We start from the raw sequence: 21,785 nt of genomic DNA on the forward strand, positions 1-21,785 counted from the left end.
GAAATTGAGGGACCCTGAATATTTAATATTTAATGTGATGGATGGACACATTTTGTAAGTATTAATTTATATATATATATGTCTTATTAAACATTTCTTTATAAATATATAGAGCTGGTTTTGAAGTTGGACTCTGGCTCAGTCCCTCACCAATTCCAAGCCTGTTAGTAAGAGAAAAACCCAGAGTTTCTGGAGTTTCTGTCTCATGTCAAGAGCCATGATATGGGACAGAAAGAAATATGAGTTTAGAAAACATCTTTGCTTTTCTCCATATCTATCATACTTTTCATTGAATATATCTATCATGCCTTTCATTGAATATATATATGTATGTCTATATGATTAATGTTTAAGTTTTTCATAATGAACAATGAGTTTTTCCTGAAGTGACATTTGAAGTTTCCAGGAAGAAGATGGGGCCCCACAACAACAACTCTACCTGGTTGATATGACGTCATGATACTGATAGCGCTACTACAAGACCTGTTTTGGATACCAGCTGCACAAGACAATCCCAACTTGGTTAGCTGAAATGGTGCACATCTTGTACAACATTCTGGCCAGACCTCCACAAAATACTCAGAGACTATTTGCAATTTTAAAAGACATTGATCTTGAAATTTAACCATCATTTTACTTTCACAGGATCCCCCAGAAAGAATGTCACCCCCATGACAGCTGGAAGTCATTCTAGAGGACGACGTCCCCTCTCCCAGTAAAATTTACCCCTGGGTTTAGGGACATCATTTAGGGGTTGGGAGGTTGGGGGAGGAATTTTATAAGCTCAGGGATCATTTTGAAAAAAAAAATAGGGAATGATGGGATAATAGATTTATAATTGTGAGTTACTGCTTTTAGACAAATATATTGGTATCGATTCTTGTATATTGATACAAAGTTAAATTATACTTACTATTGTATGCATGCATGTTTCTATCTCTGTTTAAAACATTTTTTATCTATTGACATATATTGTATTGATAAATATATATTGTATATATTTACCATATTGCAGTATACATTTCTACCTCTGATTAAGAAACTTATATAATGTTTGTGTATTGATATATATTTACCATATTGCAATGTATATTTGTACAGTGTTTATATTTGGAGGTCATTATCCTCATTTGTTACACAATTGTTTATTGTCTTAGTCTTTAAGTTAGATAGATATTGAGAATTATATAGATAAATAGTCATCTAAGTTTGTCATTTATAATTAGACTAATCAGGTTCTTTAGATATATAGAGATTATACTCAGTATAGATAGATAATCTTCAACCTCTTCAAAGAGCTGTAGAAAATGGCCTTTAATCTAACTCAGACTTTCGTGATAGGGAGACACAATTGCTCCTGGCAACACCGCTCTATTCCCGAGAGAATGTTGAGCACCAAAGACACTCCATCTGGAGCCTTTCTATTTGGCAGAACTGGCCTTTGGGCAAAGAAATGCCCATACCTCAACCACTGACAGAGATACAGAGCGTGCATCAATGGATAAAACAGGACTGTCATATCCTGCCAAGACAGGGTAAGATAGTTTTGAAAAGTTCCTTGCCTTTAATAATGGTATGTCAGTTATGTTAGGCCTTAGCCAAAATTGGTTGACTCAACATTGCAAATGAGACTTTGGGTGATTGCCCAGGTAGTCAGTTGTCTCTGTCAATTGTTGCACATCTTGGATATATCTAGTTTGTTGAGTAGTGTTTATTCCCTTCTCGGATCTTTGACTGAGTTGAAGATTATGTAATTGTAGTTACTCTCTACATTATTTGGACTCCTTGAGATAGAATGTTTAGCAAAGATTTTGTTCTCAATATTGTTTGTTATATTTATTATTTGTTGTTATTGTATATAGTTGTATTTGGTTTGGTTCTGTCTTATTTAGACAAAAAGGGGAGATGTAGGGATAGGTCCAGCCCCTTGGGGGGCGTGTTCGCCTTGGGCTAATGTCTGCCTATAAATTTGGCAAGCGTGCTCCCAGCCATTGCTTCTGCTTTCCTGGTCTCCACGGGAACGGTGGTTCTGTAAGTCTATTTCTACATTAAAGCTATAGATATATATATTTTTACAATCTGTCTGCATTTGTTTACGCTGTTACAGCACTGCAGAGACCACTCCTATCTAGAGGAGCCAAATCTGATTCCTTGATCCAGCCGTATAGCACAAACCTTGTCTCTGTTGATCTGTAACAACCCTCATCTCATTGTCAGCTGTATGATAACAATGTTGAGCTTCTGGGACACGCAGCTTCCCCATCAGAGACTGCAGTCTGTCAATATGTTCTTCATTTCTCCCATGCTCCTCGTCAGGTAGAGTGCCTTCACTGTGCACAGCTGCTGCACAGTTTTCCTCAGTTCTCCACGACCCCTGGTTCTCAGTCTTCCCCACAAGATGGCTCCTGAGCCTTGGGGGCATTATTGGCAGTGAATGTCTACTGGGGGGGGGGGGCTCGTTCTCTTTGGAGGCAGACCCTGCTAGGCTGCTCATGTCGCAGTGGAAGACCTGACATTAAGTGAGTTCACTTTCATTAAAAAAAAGAAAGAAAAGAAAAGAACACATGAGGGCTGGAGAGATACTACCCAGGTTAACTCAGCATCCTCATGGCAGCTCACACTCCTCTAGCTCCAGCTCTAGGGCTATGACACCCTCACACAGACATGCATGCAGCTCAAACACCAATGCACATAAAAAAGGCTGGAGTGGCTACAGCAAGAACTGGAGGGGAAGAATTTGATCAAAATATATTCACTTATGAAATTATCACACAATTAACAAATAGTTTTGGAGTTGGGCATGGTTACAACTTTGTATCCCAGATATTCAGAAAACTGAAGCTGGAGGGCTGAGAGTTTGGGATCAGTTTAGGCTACATAAAGAGACATGTATCAAAAACAAAAACAAAACAGAAAAACCCTCAAAATTCAAACAGTTTGAGAGCCAGACTTGATGGCACACACCATTAATTTCAGTCTTGGAAAGAAGAGGCCAGTGGATCTCTGTAAGTTGGAGGCTATCCTGATTTACATAGCGAATCCTAGGTCAGCCAGGACTAAACAAAACAGTTTACGATGGCAGTACTGCAGACAGGACCACAGAGATGGCAAAACTTCTATAAAAGGAATTTGCCAATAACTACCAAATTATTGTTGTTTTTTTCCCGTGGTACTGGAAGATTGAAGTCAGGGCCTTGGACATGGGCAGACACTCTTCAGCTGAGCTAACTAACCCGATGCTTAAATTATTTTTTATTTTTAAACTTAATTTTAAAAATTATTACACATAGCTGGGTGGTGGTGGTGCACGCCTTTAATCCCATCACTCGGGAGGCAGAGGCAGGTGGATCTCTGTGAGTTCGAGGCCAGCCTGGTCTACAAGAGCTAGTTCCAGCACAGGAACCAAAAGCTACAGAGAAACCCTGTCTCGAAAAATCCAAAAAAAAAAAATCATTACACATAGTGTGTGTGTGTGGGGGGGGGCGAGCTTGTGATACCTTTCCACCCAATTAAATATCCTGTAGCCCAAAGTGGCCCCTCTCCACTCTTGGCCCTTGAACAACCCCCACAGTGCTGCAATTACAGGCTACATGCTCAGCGGCGTGCTCAATTTTATGTAGTTCTGGGGATTAAACCGAGGCTCCCTGCATGCTAGGCAAGTGCCCCAGCCTGAAATGTTCTTCAGTGGCATATGACATCAGTCTATATCCTGAAAACAGTGAAGTAAGAAGTTTTCTTGGTAATATATTCATGAAATTATCAATTGCATACTTTTCAGATATTTCACTCTGGGCCTTTTTTCTTTCTTTGAGACTCTGCAGCCCTGGCTGACTGGAGCTCACTACAATCCAGGCTGGCCTCAAACTCACTGTAATCCACCTGACTGTGGCTCTTGAGTGCTGAGATTAAACCTGTGTGCTGCCACACCCAACAGGGCTCTACTTCTATAGATAAAAATTCACAAAGAAACAACTTAAAATGATAGAATTTATTTTAATATAGTGATATATGTATGCACATGTACTATTTTAAAAATAAGCATGTAAATGATAATTATAAAACACAGGTCAGCCCTAATTGAATATTATCAGGATAAAAGAGCAGGTACAGGAGGCAGTCTAAGGGCTGCATTTGCCCTCTCAGGTCAGAACACACGCGGTGCAGCGCTGTGTCCCTGGTCAGTGCTGAGCTTTCAGGAATGCCCGCTTAGAGCTTACATTCAAATCATCACAATCTCTTAACAGTCATTAAGTCACTGGACTGGGTAATCTAACAATACTAGTCTAAACGAAAACCCTGAGGATTAAAATCTTTTACACAATAGTTTTGGTTAAGTGCAATTCATGTTTATAAGGACTACTTAATTTAAGGTCGTACTTGGTAAGGCAGAGTAAAAATAAGAGCTACAGCAGGAACAATCTACACTAGCTTTAGTTCTTGCTACAAAGTTGTTTTGTTTCCCACAGCACTGGACCTCCTCACCATCTGCTGGCTTGCCAGCTTCACACTCCGGAGTTGACATGTGCATTGAGCTGAGGTGATCCAACAACGTGGCCCAGACTTAATGTGCCCAAGGAACTACATGTTGTTGAGTTCATGTCCATGCTCCACCATGGCTTGCACAAATTGCTTGAAGACTCGATCCATGTAAGTGCATTGCCTAGGCCAGATTCCCTCCAGAAAACCAATATGGCCTCCATAAGAAGTAAGGACCAAAGCGACATTAGGGTTTTGCTTAGCAGTTTCTACTGGGATAGCTTGAGGAATCAAAGCATAAGATGGGGTGTTGGTGGTAAAGAGGTGGGAGCGGGAAGGACAGGGAGAGAGGAGGGAGAGAGAGCATTAACATTGTTAGGTAAAGCACACTTTATCATTTCTAATCAGTAAAAACATTCTAATCATTAAACAAATATTTGTGATGAGTGTGGCTAAATGGACTGAGTTTGACTAATTTATACAATCATCTATATTCCTATAACAATACCTATTTCTACTAGATCCTTATTTCTAAAGGAATCAATCCAAGATTTTACATAACCTAACGTGCAGGCTGTTTATTGGCTGTGAGACAGCTCAGCTACCAAGGCGCTTGTCCCCTGCCTGATATCTGGGTTTGGTCTCTGGGACCCACATGGCACAGTGATGGAACTGACTGAGACCTTCCTAATGCTCTGTAGTACTCGTGAGAGTGCGTGGATACTCGTGCACAAACACATCTAGAAAGACCAGATAAAACAAAATAAAAACACAGGCTGATTCTTGTTTTCTGAAATTAAAACTTAAGCTAACCTTTGTGAGAGTTGTAAATCCATTCAGTGTAATTTTGCTCATATGTGAATTTAGATGTCTAAACATGATTCATGATTGATAACTGTACAAAGGACTTGAAATCCCAGATTTCAAATATATATATATATATCTTTTCCTGTCTTTCTGATTCTCTGTTTCTCAAACAGCTGGAAAACAGCTCTAGAGTGACATAAAACAACTCCACAGGAACAGCAGTGTTTGTTAACCCCTAATCTGTTAACTCACAGGAACAGCAGTGTTTGTGCACCCCTATCATGTTAACTCACAGGTACGGCAGTGTTTGTGCACCCCTATCATGTTAACTCACAGGAACGGCAGTGTTTGTGCACCCTCTATAACGTTAACTCACAGGAACGGCAGTGTTTGTGCACCCTCTATAACGTTAACTCACAGGAACAGCAGTGTTTGTGCACCCCTATCATGTTAACTCACAGGAACGGCAGTGTTTGTGCACCCCTATCATGTTAACTCACAGGAACGGCAGTGTTTGTGCACCCCTATCATGTTAACTCACAGGAACGGCAGTGTTTGTGCACCCTCTATAACGTTAACTCACAGGAACAGCAGTGTTTGTGCACCCTCTATAACGTTAACTCACAGGAACAGCAGTGTTTGTGCACCCCTATCATGTTAACTCACAGGAACGGCAGTGTTTGTGCACCCCTGTCCCGTTAACTTTAAACAGAAACTTCAAGGTCATGAATTAAAGTTGCTTTCTTTTTCTCCTAGGTGGTAGTGTTCAGACAGTGGAAAAATAAAATATGTGTGTGCGTCCACAAGTGCAGGGCACATGCCCCAAAGGCCAACTGGGGACCTCGTGAATACTCAATCTAAGTTCTCCCACCGGGCTCCCCCCAGCACTCTGCGAGAATCTAACCCTGACTGCAGACAGCCCAGCCTTGTGAAGGGTGTTGGCTGCCTGTTCCCGCAGGCTGCAGACAATTGTCCACTATGTGGTAAGACTGTTTTAAGGGCCTGGGAAAAAACAGGAAACAATGAGTTGGAACTTCACCCTTGTGGGTCAGGTTGAATGCTGGGAAACTCTTGTTTGTAGCACAGGCAGCAAAGGATAAAAACGGATGGAGAAGCATCAGATCTGACCCAGTGAAAAGATGCGAAGCGAGCACTGTGTAATTTAACAGACACCAAAGCCAGTTTCAGTTTCTTTTCTTTCTTTGGATTTTCGAGACAGGGTTTCTCTGTAGCTTTGGAGCCTGTCCTGGAACTCGCTGTGTAGACCAGGCTGGCCTCTAACTCACAGAGATTCACCTGCCTCTGCCTCCCGAGTGCTGGGACTAAAGGCGTGCGCCACTGCTGCCCAGCTTTCATTTTCTTATCTACAAGGGAAGGCCCAAAGTGCCAGTTATTAGAAATGACCTCTGGGTAAACGTGACCTCCAGAGAAGCCATGGGCGATTTAAGGCATCTGTGTACGTTGGGATGTTCTAAAACTTTACAACACAATCGTTAGGGTTGGAATCTGGGTAATTAATTCTGTTTAGTGATGGCTGAATTCAGGGCCTCAAATGAACCAGGCAAGCACCCTACCACTGAGCTCCAGCCGAACCCAAAATAAATGCTTTTAATTAAGTATTTGGAGAAAATAAAAGATTCTTTTCTTGAGGTGCTGGAGAGATGACTCAGTGGTTATGGGCACTTAAGATCTTCCAGAGGACCCAGGTTTGAGTCCCAGCTCCCACGTGGCAGCTCACAACCATCTGTAACTCTAGTTCCAGGAGCTGTGATTCCCACTTCCGGCATCTGTGGGCACCAGGTGCAGACACACATGAAAGCAAAACACCCAAACACATTAAAGCTTACAATTGATTTAAAAAGATTTTTTGGAGCCAGGCATGATGGCTCACACTTGACACTCCACAACATGGGGGTGGAGGCAGGAGGATCACGAGTTCCAGGGAAGCCTGGGTTACAGAATAACATCCTGTGTAGACAACAACAAAATAATAAGCATCTTTACACAACAGTAGGAGGGCAAGCCTTTTGATACTGAAGTTTGTAAGACTACTTTGTAAGTTAGTAAGATGGCATACATGTTTGATAAACAAATACGTATGCTTATTGCTGGTTTTTAAATTAGGAGACTTCTTTTTAAAATTTATTTTTGTTATTTTAAATTACGCATGTGTGGGTCAGGTTGTGTATATGAGTGAAGTGCCTGTGCAGGCCAGCAGGTGGCGATAGGTCTGGTGTTACAGGTGATTTCCTGTTGCCTGATGTAGGTGCTGGGAACTGAACTTGGGACTTTGGCAAGAGCAATACATGTTTCCAACCACTGACCCATCTTTCCTGCCCAACTGCTATTCTTAAATTAAGAGAGTATGGAAGTTAATTTTGGAATAATTTTCTTCCTTAGTCTTTCCAGGAGAAATAAAAAAAACTATAATCTATTTTCATTTAGAAATAAATTTTTGGCTCAGATTTGCTTCCAGCATTGAAATACTCAAGGACATTGTGTTTCTAAAGTTTCAAGTCCTCTTTCAGGTTAAAGGGGAAGAAAAACTTCAACTTTTTTTTTTTTTTTTTTTTTGGACTCCAGGAAAATGAGGTGCTCTCCCCAGGGAAAGATGCCAGAGCATAATCTGCCCAAAGGCCCTGCCTTCAAGAACCAAAGACCATAAACACGAGAACACACAATCAGCTCTCACTGGGCCTGAGTCTCTGACAGCAGAAGGGAACCCTGAAAACACTGCTCATGTGGTCTGAAGCACTTTGATACTAAGTTCTAAATGCTAACTTTTATTTGCTTGTTTTTATGTTTCAAGATAATGTCTTCCTGGCCCAGGTTGGAAGTTATTAAAGTTATCAGGGTTCAGGCCTCAAGCTCATTTCTTCTTCTCTTCCTGGCCCAGGTTGGAAGTTATTAAAGTTATCAGGGTTCAGGCCTCAAGCTCATTTCTTCTTCTCGCGCCAGTGTCCCAAGGGCTGGGATTATAGGCATGGAGCTCCATGCAGGTAGCGTTTTAGTAAAAATTATAATAGAAGACATTATATGACTGCTGTACTTCCTTAAAAAGAACATTTTCAAAGTTAAACTAGGAACTGGGGAGACGGCTCAGCAGTTGGGGCTCAGTTCTCAGCACTCATGTCTGGTGGCTCCAGTTCCAGGCATCTGTTGCCCTCTTCTGACCTCTACGGCCACTGACACGCACAGGGCATACACGCACAGGGCATACACGCACACAGGCATATACACACAGGGCATACACGCACAGGGCATACACGCACAGGCATACACTCACAGGCCATACACGCACAGGGCATACACGCACAGGGCATACACGCACAGGGCATACACGCACAGGGCATACACGCACAGGGCATACACGCACAGGGCATACACGCACAGGGCATACACGCACACAGACATACACGCACACAGGCATACACGCACAGGGCATACACGCACAGGGCATACACGCACACAGGGCATACACGCACACAGGGCACACACACACACGGCATACACGCACACAGGGCATACACGCACATGGCATACAGCACACAGGGCATACACGCACAGGGCATACACGCACATGGCATACAGCACACAGGGCATACACACACACGGCATACACGCACAGGGCATACACGCACACAGACATACACGCACAGGGCATACACGCACACAGACATACACAGAAATCAAACTAAAAGATGTCTTTGAAAGAACAGTTAATTCACACTGAAGTGTGTAGACAGATAGATTCTTACCATGGCTGGGTGAGAAGACATCATCCGCGGCATTCAGGCACAACACCGGGATTCCCACGGACTTCAGTCTGCGGTTTGGACTGGCGTCGGTGTAATAATCATCAATTGTTTGGTATCCAAACATGACTGAGGTGAATCGTTTATCAAACTCTCTAATAGACTTAGCCTAAAAAACAAATCCAGGCTGAATCTACCCTTGGAGTCATAAGAGGAAATAAAAATATTAGGAAAAGCTACCCCTTACCTTCATGACCTGGTCCATGTCGATTTGTTTGACAAACATATGCTGGTGCCTAGAACAAAAGAAATTCCAAACTAAGAATTGAGGTAATCTCTACCTCAGTCATACCTAAAATACATAAGAACAGGTAATGAAACAGACTAACTAGCACAGGGCACAACGCTGGTACTAAAATAGTATTTGCTGGGCTCAGTGGTAAAGACATATGCTCTCAAGCCTGTTGGCCTGGAACCACATGATAGAAAGAATTTCTTCACAGACAGTTCTTTGACCTACTTAGCATACTGTCCACACAAAGTTAATAAAAGTATAATGAAAATAATTTTAAGTTTGCTTAAAGTCTGTGTGTGTGTACATACACACGTGTGCACATGTCGAGGTTAGAAGACAGCTTTGGTATGGGTTGCCGCTTTTACCAGGTTAGCCCCACCTCTGCCTCCCATCCTCTCACAAGGGCTGGGGCTACAGACAGACACTACCACATACAGACTGACAGACACTACCACATACAGACAGACAGACACTACCACATACAGACAGACACTACCACATACAGACTGACAGACACTACCACATACAGACAGACACCACCACATACATACAGACTCACACTACCACATACAGGCTCACACTACCACATACAGACTGACAGACACTACCACATACAGACTGACAGACACTACCACATACAGACTGACACTACCACATCTTGCCAGCTCACATGCTCCCATTTCTAAAACACACTATGCTTGTAAGAACATGCTTAAGGAGTTGGATTATTCAACATGGGACACTCTTGTGTTTGTCTGTTTTTCTGCGACAAGGTCTCTATGTAGCCCAAGTTGTCCTGGAGCTTACAATTTAGACCAGGCTGGCCTTGAACTCACAGAGATCTGCCTGCCTCTGCCTCTTGGGTACTGGGATCAAAGGGGTTTACCACCACACAGGACATTCTTAACATACTACCTTGAGAAAGAATTAGGTTTGAAAAAGACTGACAACCAGTAAATCTAAGGAAACAGCCCAAACATCACCAAATACACTCCACACTAATGTAGTTTTCAGAATAATTTAGAATAGCAAAACAAACAGAGGGGCACAAACACAGAAAGAATACATTATGCCTTTTTCTTTTGGTTTTTCAAGATAGGGTCTAAGATGGCTCAGTGGGTAAAGGTGCCTGCTACCAAACCCGATAACCTGAGTTTCTCTGTCTAACAGTCCTGGCTGTCCTGGAACTTACTTTGCAGAACAGACAAGCCTCAAACTCACAGAGACATGCCTGTCTCTGCCTCCCACTTGGGAGTGCTGGGGTTAAAGGTGTGCGCCACCACCGCCCACCTTCATTTTATCTATATTTTTACCTTATGATTTTTGGTATGCATCCATAATATAAAGAATATTTTAGTACTGTAATAAATATGTTTATAAATAAATATACATATACTGGTAATGTTAAACTCTAAAATTTCATACTGCTGGATTGTGTAATCTAAAATGTTTGGCAACAAAAAGTTTAAATATGACTTACTTCTTAACTGAAGACTGGAGGCAAGTTGTCAAGTAGTAATTAAACAGCAGCCAGTTTAGCGGCTTCTCCAACGACTCTGAGCAAGCGAAAGTATTCCAGCCAACTGAGAATGTTGCAGCTGCCATCAGAGGAGTTTTGGACCCAATTTTGCCCAGGTAATTTAGAAGCAGCATTCTAAAATGGTGAGAAACAAGAAGACTGTGACTGGTTCGTCTCTCAAGAGTCCCTTTCTAAGGGTGCGTCACAAGGAGAGGCAGAAGCAGCAAGGACGCATTGCTTAGTCTTTCCTTTTCTTTCCTTTTTTTTTTTGAGATAAGACCTCTAGAAGCTCAGTTGACCTTGTCCATTCTACTCTGTGAATAAGCCTGAATACTCGACCCTTCTACCTTAGCCTCCCAAGAGCTGGGCAGCACCATCACCTGTGACTACTGTTTAAGTCCTGCACACTGGAAAGGCTGTCTTTGTTCTTTCCTCATATTCATATCCAGAACTCTTTACATGTATTTGCGCATGTGCACACGCCACAGTGTAGGGAGGTCAGCGTCAGTTCTCACCGTCCACCATGTGGGTCGAACCTGGGTCACCAGGCTTGGTGGCAGGCACCTTTTTCCACTGAGACATTTCATCTGTCATGTTCATATTTCTATTTAAAAGCATCTGTTTCCTTCCTGAAACAGGGTCATGCACTCTCCTATCTGCCTCTTGAGTCTTTGGAGGACAAGTGTGTACCCATATGCCTGACCCACATCCTTACTTATATTGCACTTCACAAACTGTAAGACAATTTATTACTATATGTTTCATAAGAACACGAAAGATAGTTACCCTGAGCGGCTCTTACGCACAGCTGCGCACTGGATCACCAGGGGCTTTGGGAAGTCCTTACTACTACTGTCTGGCCCTCATACCCTGAGCTCCTGAGTTCTCTGGTCTGGCTGGTTGGTCACCCTTCACACCTGTCCCCAAAGCACTCTACAGTCCACTATTAGATTTTATGAGCAGGGCATTTGGACCCGGAAGTTACTGAACTTCTTTCTCTTCTTCTGTTTCTTCATTCGATTTCCTCAATTTTTGCCAAGTTCTATTTGGGTAAGAGGGACAAAAACTGAGTCTAAGTTAGAGTTCAATGGCTCAAACCAAGGGTGACACCCTAGTTCTACCTCTCAGTATAGTTTCTTCCAGACTAGCTCTGAAATAGGAGAAAAGGATAGAATACTTCCTCCTTACTTTTACAACTCAAAAGTTTACAAAACATTTGTTTTGTTGTTGTTTGTTTTTTGACAAAGGGTTTCTCTGTGTAGCCCTGGCTATCCTGAAACTTTTTCGGTAGACCAGGCTGGCCTTGAACTCTCAGAGATATAACTGCCCTTGCCTTCAAAGTGCTGGGATTAAGGGCACGGACCTGCCCATCAAAATTCCAGCAAAATTCTTCAAAGACCTCAAAAGAACAGTACTCAACTTCATTTGGAAAAGCAAAAAACCCAAGATAACCAAAACAATCCTGAGCAATAAAAGAACTTCTGGAGGCATCACAATCCCTGACTTCAAATTCTACTACAGAGATACAGTACTGAAGACAGCCTGGTATTGGCATAAGAACAGACAGGAGGACCAATGGAACCGAATAGAAGACCCGGATGTCAATCCACACATCTTCAAACACCTGATTTTTGATAAAGAAGCAAAAAAAATATCAAATGGAAAAAAGAAAGCATATTTAACAAGTGATGCTGGCATAACTGGATATCAACATGTAGAAAAATGAAAATAGGCCCATATCTATCACCATGCACAAAACTCAAACCAAATGGATCAAAGACCTCAACATTAAGCCAGCCACACTGAACCTTACAGAAGAGAAAGTGGGAAGTACATTTGAACGCATTGACACAGGGAACCACTTCCTAAATAGAACCCCAGCAGCACAGACACTGAGAGAAACAATTAATAAATGGGACCTCCTGAAACTGAAAAGCTTCTTAAAGCAAAGGACACAGTCAACAAGACAAAACGACAGCCTACAGAATGGGAAAAGATCTTCACTAACCCCACATCAGACAGAGGTCTGGTCTCCAAAATATACAAAGAACTCAAGAAATTGGACACCAAAAGATCACATAATCCAATAAAAAAAATGGAGTATAGAACTAAACAGAGAACTCTCAACAGAGGAATCTAAAATGGCTGAAAGACACTTAAGGAAATGTTCAACATCCTTAGTCATCAGAGAAATGCAAATCAAAACAACTCTGAGATTCCATCTTACACCTGTAAGAATGGCCAAGATCAAAAACACTAATGACAACTTATGCTGGAGAGGATGTGGGGAAAAGGGAACACTTCCGCATTGCTGGTGGGAATGCAAGCTGGTACAGCCCCTTCGGATGTCAGTGTGGTGATTTCTCAGAAAATTAGGAAACAACCTTTCTCAAGACCCAAAAATACCACTTTTTGGTATATATCCAAAGGATGCTCAATCATGCCACGAGGACATGTGCTCAACTATGTTCATAGCAGCATTGTTTGTCATAGCCAGAACCTGGAAACAACCCAAATGCCCCTAAATCAAAGAATGGATAAGGAAAATGTGGTACATTTACACAATGGAGTACTACACAGCAGAAAAAAATAACAACAGCTTGAATTTTGTAGGAAAATGGATAGAACTAGAAAACATTATTTTGAGTGAGGTAACCCAGACACAGAAAGACAATTATCACATGTACTCACTCATAGGTTTTCAAACATAAAGCAAAGAAAGCCAGCCTACAAACCACAATCTCAGAGAACTTAGACAACAATGCAGACACTAATGGAGACTTACATAGATCTAATCTACATGGGAAGTAGAAAGTAGAAAAAGACAAGATCTCCTGAGTAAATTGGAAGCATGGGGACCTTGGGGAAGGGTTTAAGGGGGAAGGGGAGAGGCAGGGACGGGAGCAGAGAAAAATGTAGAGCTCAATAAATATCATGGAATAAAATAAAGGCACGGGCCATCACTAATGGCTTTAGGGCAGGAAATTTTTATGAAAAATGAAATTTAGCTTTTGAAAATATTTTTTTCAAAAAATTTTAAAATTATTTATTGTGTGTGTATGTATGTGTACATGTATGTACATTCTATAGCAAGTTTGTGGAGGTCAGAGAACAATTTGAGGAAGTCAGTTCTCTCCTTCTGCATAGATCCCAGGATAAAACTCAGGTTGCCCTGCATGGCAGCAGGTGACCTTGCCTGAGCTGTCTTGTCAGTTCGGAAAAGAAATTTTTTTTTGAGACAGCACTTCTCTATTTTTAACTCAGGCTGGTTTAGAACTTGTAATTCTCCTGCCTCACCCTCCAGGAAAGCTAGACTTATGGATGTACACCATCACTTAGGAATTGAAAATGACCCTTTGAAATAACTATAAGATTTGCATACAATGCTTTCTGTCCTGTGAAGAGTTCATCCTTCGGTTCTTATATAATAACTTTACGTTTCAGCTAGAGGTCAGATAATGGCCAGAGGCCGGTAAATTACATAAACCACAATAGTAGGAAAGGATCTAAAGCAGAAAGACCCCGAAATAGGCAAACCAAATCTTTAGAGGCAATTCAGGAGTAAAATAATGTCAAGATGCTACCTCAAAAGGTTATTTTAGATGATTTACTTTAGAAGGCAGGTCTCTGTGGATTCGAGGCCAGCCTGGGACAGCTAGACTGTTACACAGAGAAACCCTGTCTCGGAAGGGGTAGGGGAGAGGAGTATTAGGACTTAAAAAAAAAAAAGAAACAGGTCTTCCATTTAGAGCTACCAACTGAAATATTAATTTACTGGCCTTCCAACTTTTTGCTGTGTGCTCCAGTCCAAGGCATGCTGTGTAGATAAAGCAAGATCCTGTCCCATCTCCCTGCTCCCAATCCACTTCACCTAGTGCCCGAGACAGGGGCTTTATCAGACACTGAAAAGACCACACAAAAAGGCCAAGAAGTGACTCAACCGATTAATTTATTATTTTGAGGAGCTAGGAACTGCAGCCAGGGCCTTCCACATTTTAAGCATGTGCTCTACTCAGTACCACCTGAAACAATAATAAAGTGATTATGAGGTTCAGTTAATAGTCAGAGCTGGGAATGAACTGGAGAAGTGGGCGATACTGATGGAACAAGATTACCCACGAGCTGATAATTACTGAACCTGAGGAATGACTCTTAATTTTCATTTTATGTGTTTGGAATTTTCCACTTATTTAAAAAGTATTTACCAACTCACTGGGAGAGTAGAATCTGGGTCTAGAGCTTCAGAGTTTCTTGACTTAACTCAGTTCTGGCTCAAAGCCCATACTTGGCCCCAACATCGCAGGCACTGGGATGACCCCAGTCTGTGGCTTCACTGGGCATGAAACTCTTGCTTAGACTATGCTTTTGTCAGCTGCATCTCAAAGGTAAAAAAGAAAAAAAAGAAAAGAAAGTGCACTCACTTGGGAACGTGTCAATGTGTCACAGTGCTAGGCAACTAGAAGGTGTGATTCCTTCAAATAATTTCCAAGACATTAATATTCAGCCAGCTGGAAAAGCTAATCTAATTGGTGAGAGTGGCCTTCGGGCACCAACGCTTCAACACTGGATGAAAGGACCTTTCCCAAGAGTTTCTGAATAGACAACTGGAACCTCTTTATTTAAAGGCTAGCCTTGAAAAAAAAAGGCGTGAATTTATATGATTAAGGGGGAAAAGTTCAGCCCTCATTCTGTCTTTTCAGATTCACACTGTGGGCTGGAGGGAAGAGATGCTAGAATCTGTCTGCCAAGCACAACCTGACTCTGCTCGTTTCCACGCTGACTCAGGGCTCTGGGCAGAGCCTCCTGTTCATGGCCTTTTACTTTCCCGCACATACACTCTGGAGATATTCTAAAAACAGAGACGGCAGATACAGCCAGAATAAAGTTTAAAAATAGTTTCTATTTTAAATGTTAACTGGCTTTTAAAGGTTAAAAAAAAAAAGAACAATTTACTTCTATTTTCTGTATTGTTTGCTTGCATATATGTCTGTGAACCTTGTACATGCAGTGCCCGTGGAGGCACAAGAACTCACTTAGGGTCCCCTGGAACTGGAGTTACAGATTAGTTGCCATGTGGGTGTTGGAAACTGAACCTGGGTTTTTTTAAAATTTATTTTTACTTAAAATTTTTTTTTTGTTTTGTTTGGTTTTTTTTTGAGACAAGGTTTCTCTGTAGCTTTGGAGCCTGTCCTGGAACTAGCTCTTGTAGACCAGGCTGGCCTTGAACTCCCAGAGATCCGCCTGCACCTCTCAAGTGCTAGGATTAAAGGCGTGTGCCACCACCGAACCCGGCCGAACCTGGGTTCTTCATTAAGAACTGCCACGTGGGTGCTGGGAACCGAACCTGGGTTCTTAACTAAGAACAGCAAGTATTCTTAATTGCTGATACATCTCTCTAGTCTCTCATAATCAGCTTTTCAAATAAAGGTGAATGGTCATTTAGTGTGTCTGACTGAGTACCAATCAAGTGGAATAAAATATATGTATGGTAAAATATTCTAATGAAAAGGAGATAAATAGCATTTATCTTGTAGGGTTTGGTGGGAAACATGTCTACAGTTTTATATATATGTTGCAGAACATTATTTTAAGGTGTGTTACTTTGTTTATGCTGCATTTGTTTAATTGTGGAGCTGTGATTCTTTGCCTGTGTAAAACACCTGATGGTCTAATAAAGAACTGAATGGCCAAGAGCAAGGCAGGAGCAAGGACAGGCCGGGCTGGCAGGCAGAGAGGATGAATAGAAGGAAGGAGTGAGAGAACAAGGAGAGAGGACTTTAGGGCTAGTAAAAGGGAAAGTAAGCTGAGGCCTGGCTTAAGAGAGAATAAGCCTCCATGTGTGATTCATAGAGAGCTGGGTGGAGGCCCCCCAAAAGCCAAAGAAAGTAAAAAAAAATTGGTATTCCAATGTGTGGCAAGAGTAAAGGAAAATTCAACAACATACAGATTTCTATTTTTTTGAAAATTTATTTTGCGGATAAGAAAAACCAAGATTTGCAAAAGAGAATCTTTCAGTAGATAAAACTTAAGAAAAAGACTGAACTGCGGGACTGAGCCAAGCGGGCCAGGCTAGGCTGGCGACGCGGCTGGCAAGGGCCGCGGGCGCCGCGCTCGGGGCTCCAGAAGCCGCCGATGGGAAGCGGCGCTCAAAAGGGAGAGAGACAACGCCGCGGCCACCATGGGGAACAAGCAGACCATCTTCACTGAAGAGCAGCTGGACAACTACCAGGACTGTACTTTCTTCAATAAGAAGGACATCCTCAAGGTCCAACCTGCAGCGTGAGCAAAGGAAGAGGGCCAGTCTCTGGATCATTTCTGAGGAAATAGCTTCTCCAAGCCCCAGCAGGACCAGCAAACAGATGCTCCATGCGCGGTTCTACGAGCTGGCTCCCAACCTTGTCCCGATGGACTACAGGAAGAGTCCCATCGTCCATGTGCCCATGAGCCTCATCATCCAGATGCCGGAGCTCCGGGAGAATCCCTTCAAGGAGAGGATCGTGGAGGCTTTCTCTGAGGATGGCGAGGGGAATCTCACCTTCAACGACTTTGTGGACATGTTCTCTGTGCTCTGTGAGTCGGCACCCCGAGAGCTCAAGGCAAATTATGCCTTCAAGATCTATGACTTCAACACGGACAATTTCATCTGTAAAGAAGACTTAGAGCGGACGCTGGCCCGACTCACTAAGTCAGAGCTGGATGAGGATGAGGTAGTGCTTGTATGTGACAAAGTCATTGAGGAAGCTGACCTGGATGGTGATGGCAAGCTGGGCTTTGCTGACTTTGAGGACATGATCGCCAAGGCCCCGGATTTTCTCAGCACTTTCCACATCCGCATCTGAGGACACTCCCAAGGCCGCAGGGGCTGAGATGTCTGCTCTCTGACCTGCTGTCTCCGCAGGTATGGTTTCCAATGCTTCACCAAAGGAGCTGTAGCCTCTGGAGTTCTCACCCATGGACAATTCCCGTGGCCCTCTCAAGCAAAAACAAAAACCAAAAACCAACCAACCAAACAAAAAAACCAAATAAAAAGCTTAACAGAAATGAGGTTGTGAAGAGCAGGACCCTTCGCAGGGCCCCAGTGGTTCACCCACAAGATCAACGGTCCCCCTAGAGGCCCCCTCAGCCGGCCCCTCGCCCAGTCCTTTTCTCACCTAACAGGAGGGGTGGGGCTGGATTGTCCACATGCTGGGCAGACACCCATTCTCCCAGGGCTAAGTGCAAAAAACAAATGAAACAAAACAAACAGAGCCTGGGGGTTTAACAAGCTATGCAATCTTTTACTAAAGCCAAGGCTGGGCTGTCCCTCCTGCCTCCCCGTCCCTTCAGTGTGAAGCTGTATAAGCAGTGGGTCGGGTCCAAAGGGCTCTGCCCCTGTGTCCTGAACACTACCCTGCCCACCCTTCCCAAGGACATGGTGTCACTGGGGTGTGCTGACCTCAGGTTTGTGAAGGCCTAGGAATAAAACACTTTTGTGTCCTGCAAAAAAAAAAAAAAAAAAAAAAAACTTAAGAAAAATGAAATAAAATAGTTTGGGGTAGAGGTATGTGGCTCAGTGGTAAAGTGTTTGCCTAACACGCATTAATCCTAGATTCAAGCCCCAGCACTGTAAAAAATAAATTAAATAATTAAATTAAAAAGTAAGCTTGGTGGCTGGAGAAATGGTTCAGAGGCTAAGAGCACTGGCTGCTCTTCCAGAGGTCATGAGTTTAATTCCCAGCAACTGTGTGGTAGCTCACAACCATCTGTATTAAGATCTGGTGCCCCCTTCTAGCATGGAGGTGTTCATGCAGGAGGAACATTGTATACATAATAAATAAATAAATAAATTATGGATTGGTATGTGAAAAATAAATAAATTTGAAAAAAAGTAAGCATGAGGGGCTGGAGAGATGGCTCAGCAGTCCGTGCACTGACTACTCTTCCAGAGGTTATGATTTCAGTTCCCATCAACCACATGGCGGCTTGCAACCATCTACAATAGGATCTGGCGCCCTCTACTGACCTGCAGGCACAAATGCAGGCAAACTACCGCATACATAATAATAATTAAAAAAGATTAATGCCCAGCGGTGGTGGTGGCGCACGCCTTTAATCCCAGCACTCGGGAGGCAGAGGCAGGCGGATCTCTATGAGTTCGAGGCCAGCCTGGTCTACAAGAGCTAGTTCCAGGACAGGAACCAAAAGCTACGGAGAAACCCTGTCATGAAAAACAAAATAGAAGTATGCATGAACAATGGTGAGGGGATCTAAAGTACAGGGAAATAAATACTAAATAATAACTTTTAGATTTCTTTAAGTGAGTTCTCTCTATATATATATACACACACTCACACCCACACACACTCTACAAACAGTTATTAGTGTTAGACATCACTCAAGTATAAGTATGGCAAGAGAGAGTTCCAGAAAGGTGCTGGAGATGCTCCATCCTGACCAGAGCTCAGTTCCCAGCACTCACAGCAGGCTGCCCACAAACACTTGCAATCCCAGCTCCCTTAGTATTCAGACATCTGCACTGGCCTGACCTTGGGGTTCCGACAGGATTCGTCCCCAGTTGCTGCCACTGAGAGCTCCACGCGTGCACAATCACTAGGTTCCCCTTTAAAAGGGCCCTGCGCACCTCCCATCTCTCTCTGTCTTCCTCTCTTCTTCTTCAGTTACCATCCCCAGAGGCTGGTCTTCCCTTCCCCTCCCCCCTTCCCATTCACTTTCTCCCAGTAAAAAACCTTGAGACCTGAGCTCTGTCACGTGGCATCTTTCTCTCACGTGCTGCTTTTTTCAAATGACAACCTGCTCCAAGGGATCCAATGCCATCTACTGATCTTCTCAGGCACCCACCCCCAGCACAGCATATACATGCACAGACAAACATACATACACATAAATAAAACTTCAAAAAGTCCCATATAAACCTCAATGTAGGGGCAGGTGCATAAACCAACCATCTTAGCTTAATAGCATCTGGAATGGGAACTAACAAAATCAAGTTCACCTGGCTGCTTCCCATGGAGGACTTACAGAACCCAGGAAAATGTTAAAGTCGGCCTGAGTTGATTCCTTCTGCTACACATGACTCAGCCATTCATGGTTCAGTGTTGAGAGAGCTGTGAGGACTGCTCCCTTTGCTTTTAGGAGAGGGGGAGAGGGGGAGAGGGGGAGAGGGGGAGAGGGGGAGAGGGGGAGAGGGGGAGAGGGGGAGAGGGGGAGAGGGGGAAAGGGGGAGCCAGTCGTGAGGACTGCTCCACTCTCCAGCAGTTTAGAGAGTCCTTACCCTCCCATTGACACGCCTGCTGCCAGAAATGGGGCCAAAGGGTACAGGCTGTGGACATGGTGGATGACTGTCTCCAAGTCCTCAGTGTTCGCACAGCAGTAGGTCCGTGGTGTCTGGCATAATAAGAGGGCATTATTGTTAAAATATGAGCGGCATAATAAGAGGGCATTATTGTTAAAATATGAGAGGCATAATAAGAGGGCGTTATTGTTAAAATATGAGCGGCATAATTTGTAGAGCGTAGACATACTTAGTTAAAAAACACAAGCAAGAAGTCGCAAATATAAAAAATAACCTTGCTCTGGGGCTGGTGGTGCTGGCGCACGCATTTAATCCCAGCACTTGGGAGGCAGAGGCAGGCAGATCTCTGTGAGTTCGAGGCCAGCCGGGTCTATAAGAGCTAGTTCCAGGACAGGCTCCAAAGCAACAGAGAAATCCTGTCTCAATGAACCCCCCCCCCAAAAAAAAGATAAAGACTTTGAACGTGCAAGGCAAACTTGATATGAATGGGACTAGCCTGGTACAAATGCCTGCAATTAAAACAGATGCAAACATATACATGTGTGATAAAAAAAATGCAGAGAATTACATTCTATAGAAAAATAATGTATGTTTCTTAAAAGGAAAAATAATTCTTTATTAAAAAACAAGCAAGCAAAAAAGATTTTTTAAATAATGCTATAAAAAGGTTAAATTCTAGGGCATGCTGGGCATGGTGGTGTATATCTTTAATCCTAGCATGTAGAAGGCATATTTGCTGGATCTTTGGTGAGTTCTGGGCCAGCCTGAGCTACACAGTGAGACCCTGGCAGAGCTGGGCGAGGAGCTAAACCATGGCTAGTTTCTCTTCAGGGAACTGTTTCCTCCACTTTGGGTGCTGTTTGCCCAATGAAGAAGAGAGGTTTCCAAATGCCACTTTTGTGTACACCAATGAGAAAAAAATAACGATATCTTGAAATTTGCAGGCAAATGGATGAATCTAGAAAACATCATATTGAGTGAGGTAAGCCAGACCCAGAAAGACAATTATCGTATGTACTCACTTATAAGTAGTTTTTAGACAAAAAGCAAAGAAAACCAGCCTACAATTCCAGAGAACTTAGACAACAACGAAGACCCTAAGAGAGACATACATGGATCTAATCTACATGGGAAGTAGAAAAAGACAAGATCTCCTGAGTAAATTGGGAGCATGAGGACCATGGGAGAGGGTAGAAGGGGAGGGGAGCAGAGAAAAATGTATAGCTCAATAAAAACAATAAAGAAAATGCCACCTCTGTCTAGACAATGCAATATAAAACCTGACTTATTAAATATTATGTATCCATTTAGTCCCAGCCGTGCTTCAGTAATACACTTAAAATCTTAAATTATGTTAAGCTTATTATGGTCTCCATGTGAAATTTATCAATGGGGCATTGCTTATGGCAGGTAATGGATGCTTCATTTGGGACCTAGGAAGAGGGAACAGACCTCTAAAGAATGCAGAGTACACACTGTGAGGTCAGACAAGTTGACATTCAACTATATAACGACTCATTAGCAATAATACAATAATAAAACATAGTGAAGCAATGATACAAACCCTGGAACTAGTTACCCACACTACCTGATTTTAATATTCTGATAAGCCACAACCACACTAGGAAGCTTATATCACAC

General features: G+C 42.8%; 2 protein-coding genes across 3 annotated transcripts in view; one reads left to right on the top strand and one right to left on the bottom strand.

Annotated features, from left to right (window-relative positions):
• Nucleotides 1-3,973: 3,973 nt before the first annotated feature.
• The window catches only part of LOC121443397 (phospholipase ABHD3-like), a 50,485-nt gene continuing 32,673 nt past the window's right edge, over nt 3,974-21,785 (bottom strand). Inside the window, exons 5-9 of one of the 2 annotated variants that reach the window (XM_041645152.1) lie at nt 20,124-20,236; nt 10,814-10,987; nt 9,286-9,334; nt 9,042-9,207; nt 3,974-4,757 (exon numbers count right to left, since the gene is read on the bottom strand). In XM_041645152.1, the coding sequence (XP_041501086.1) occupies nt 4,579-4,757; nt 9,042-9,207; nt 9,286-9,334; nt 10,814-10,987; nt 20,124-20,236 (681 nt within the window). In that variant the 3' untranslated portion in view covers nt 3,974-4,578. The remainder of the gene's footprint in view (nt 4,758-9,041; nt 9,208-9,285; nt 9,335-10,813; nt 10,988-20,123; nt 20,237-21,785) is intronic. The other variant, XM_041645153.1, reaches the window with a different exon arrangement.
• LOC121443398 (calcium and integrin-binding family member 2) lies at nt 17,000-18,326 on the top strand. The gene is made up of 2 exons (XM_041645155.1): nt 17,000-17,117; nt 17,215-18,326. Exons 1-2 carry the CDS (start codon nt 17,031-17,033, stop codon nt 17,689-17,691), a joined length of 564 nt encoding a protein of 187 aa, XP_041501089.1. The 5' UTR covers nt 17,000-17,030; the 3' UTR covers nt 17,692-18,326.

This window comes from Microtus oregoni, unplaced genomic scaffold (genome assembly GCF_018167655.1).
Source record: "Microtus oregoni isolate MIOR12 unplaced genomic scaffold, Mior012 000105F_ref0000443, whole genome shotgun sequence".
Taxonomy (NCBI): Eukaryota; Metazoa; Chordata; class Mammalia; order Rodentia; family Cricetidae; genus Microtus; species Microtus oregoni.

Excerpts from the sequence above, each read along its gene's own strand:
- LOC121443398 (XM_041645155.1), top strand. The coding sequence starts at position 17,031 with ATGGGGAACAAGCAGACCATCTTCACTGAAGAGCAGCTGGACAACTAC. Across the intron at positions 17,118-17,214 it reads ATAAGAAGGACATCCTCAAG|CTCCATGCGCGGTTCTACGA; the intron begins GTCCAACCTGCA and ends AGCAAACAGATG.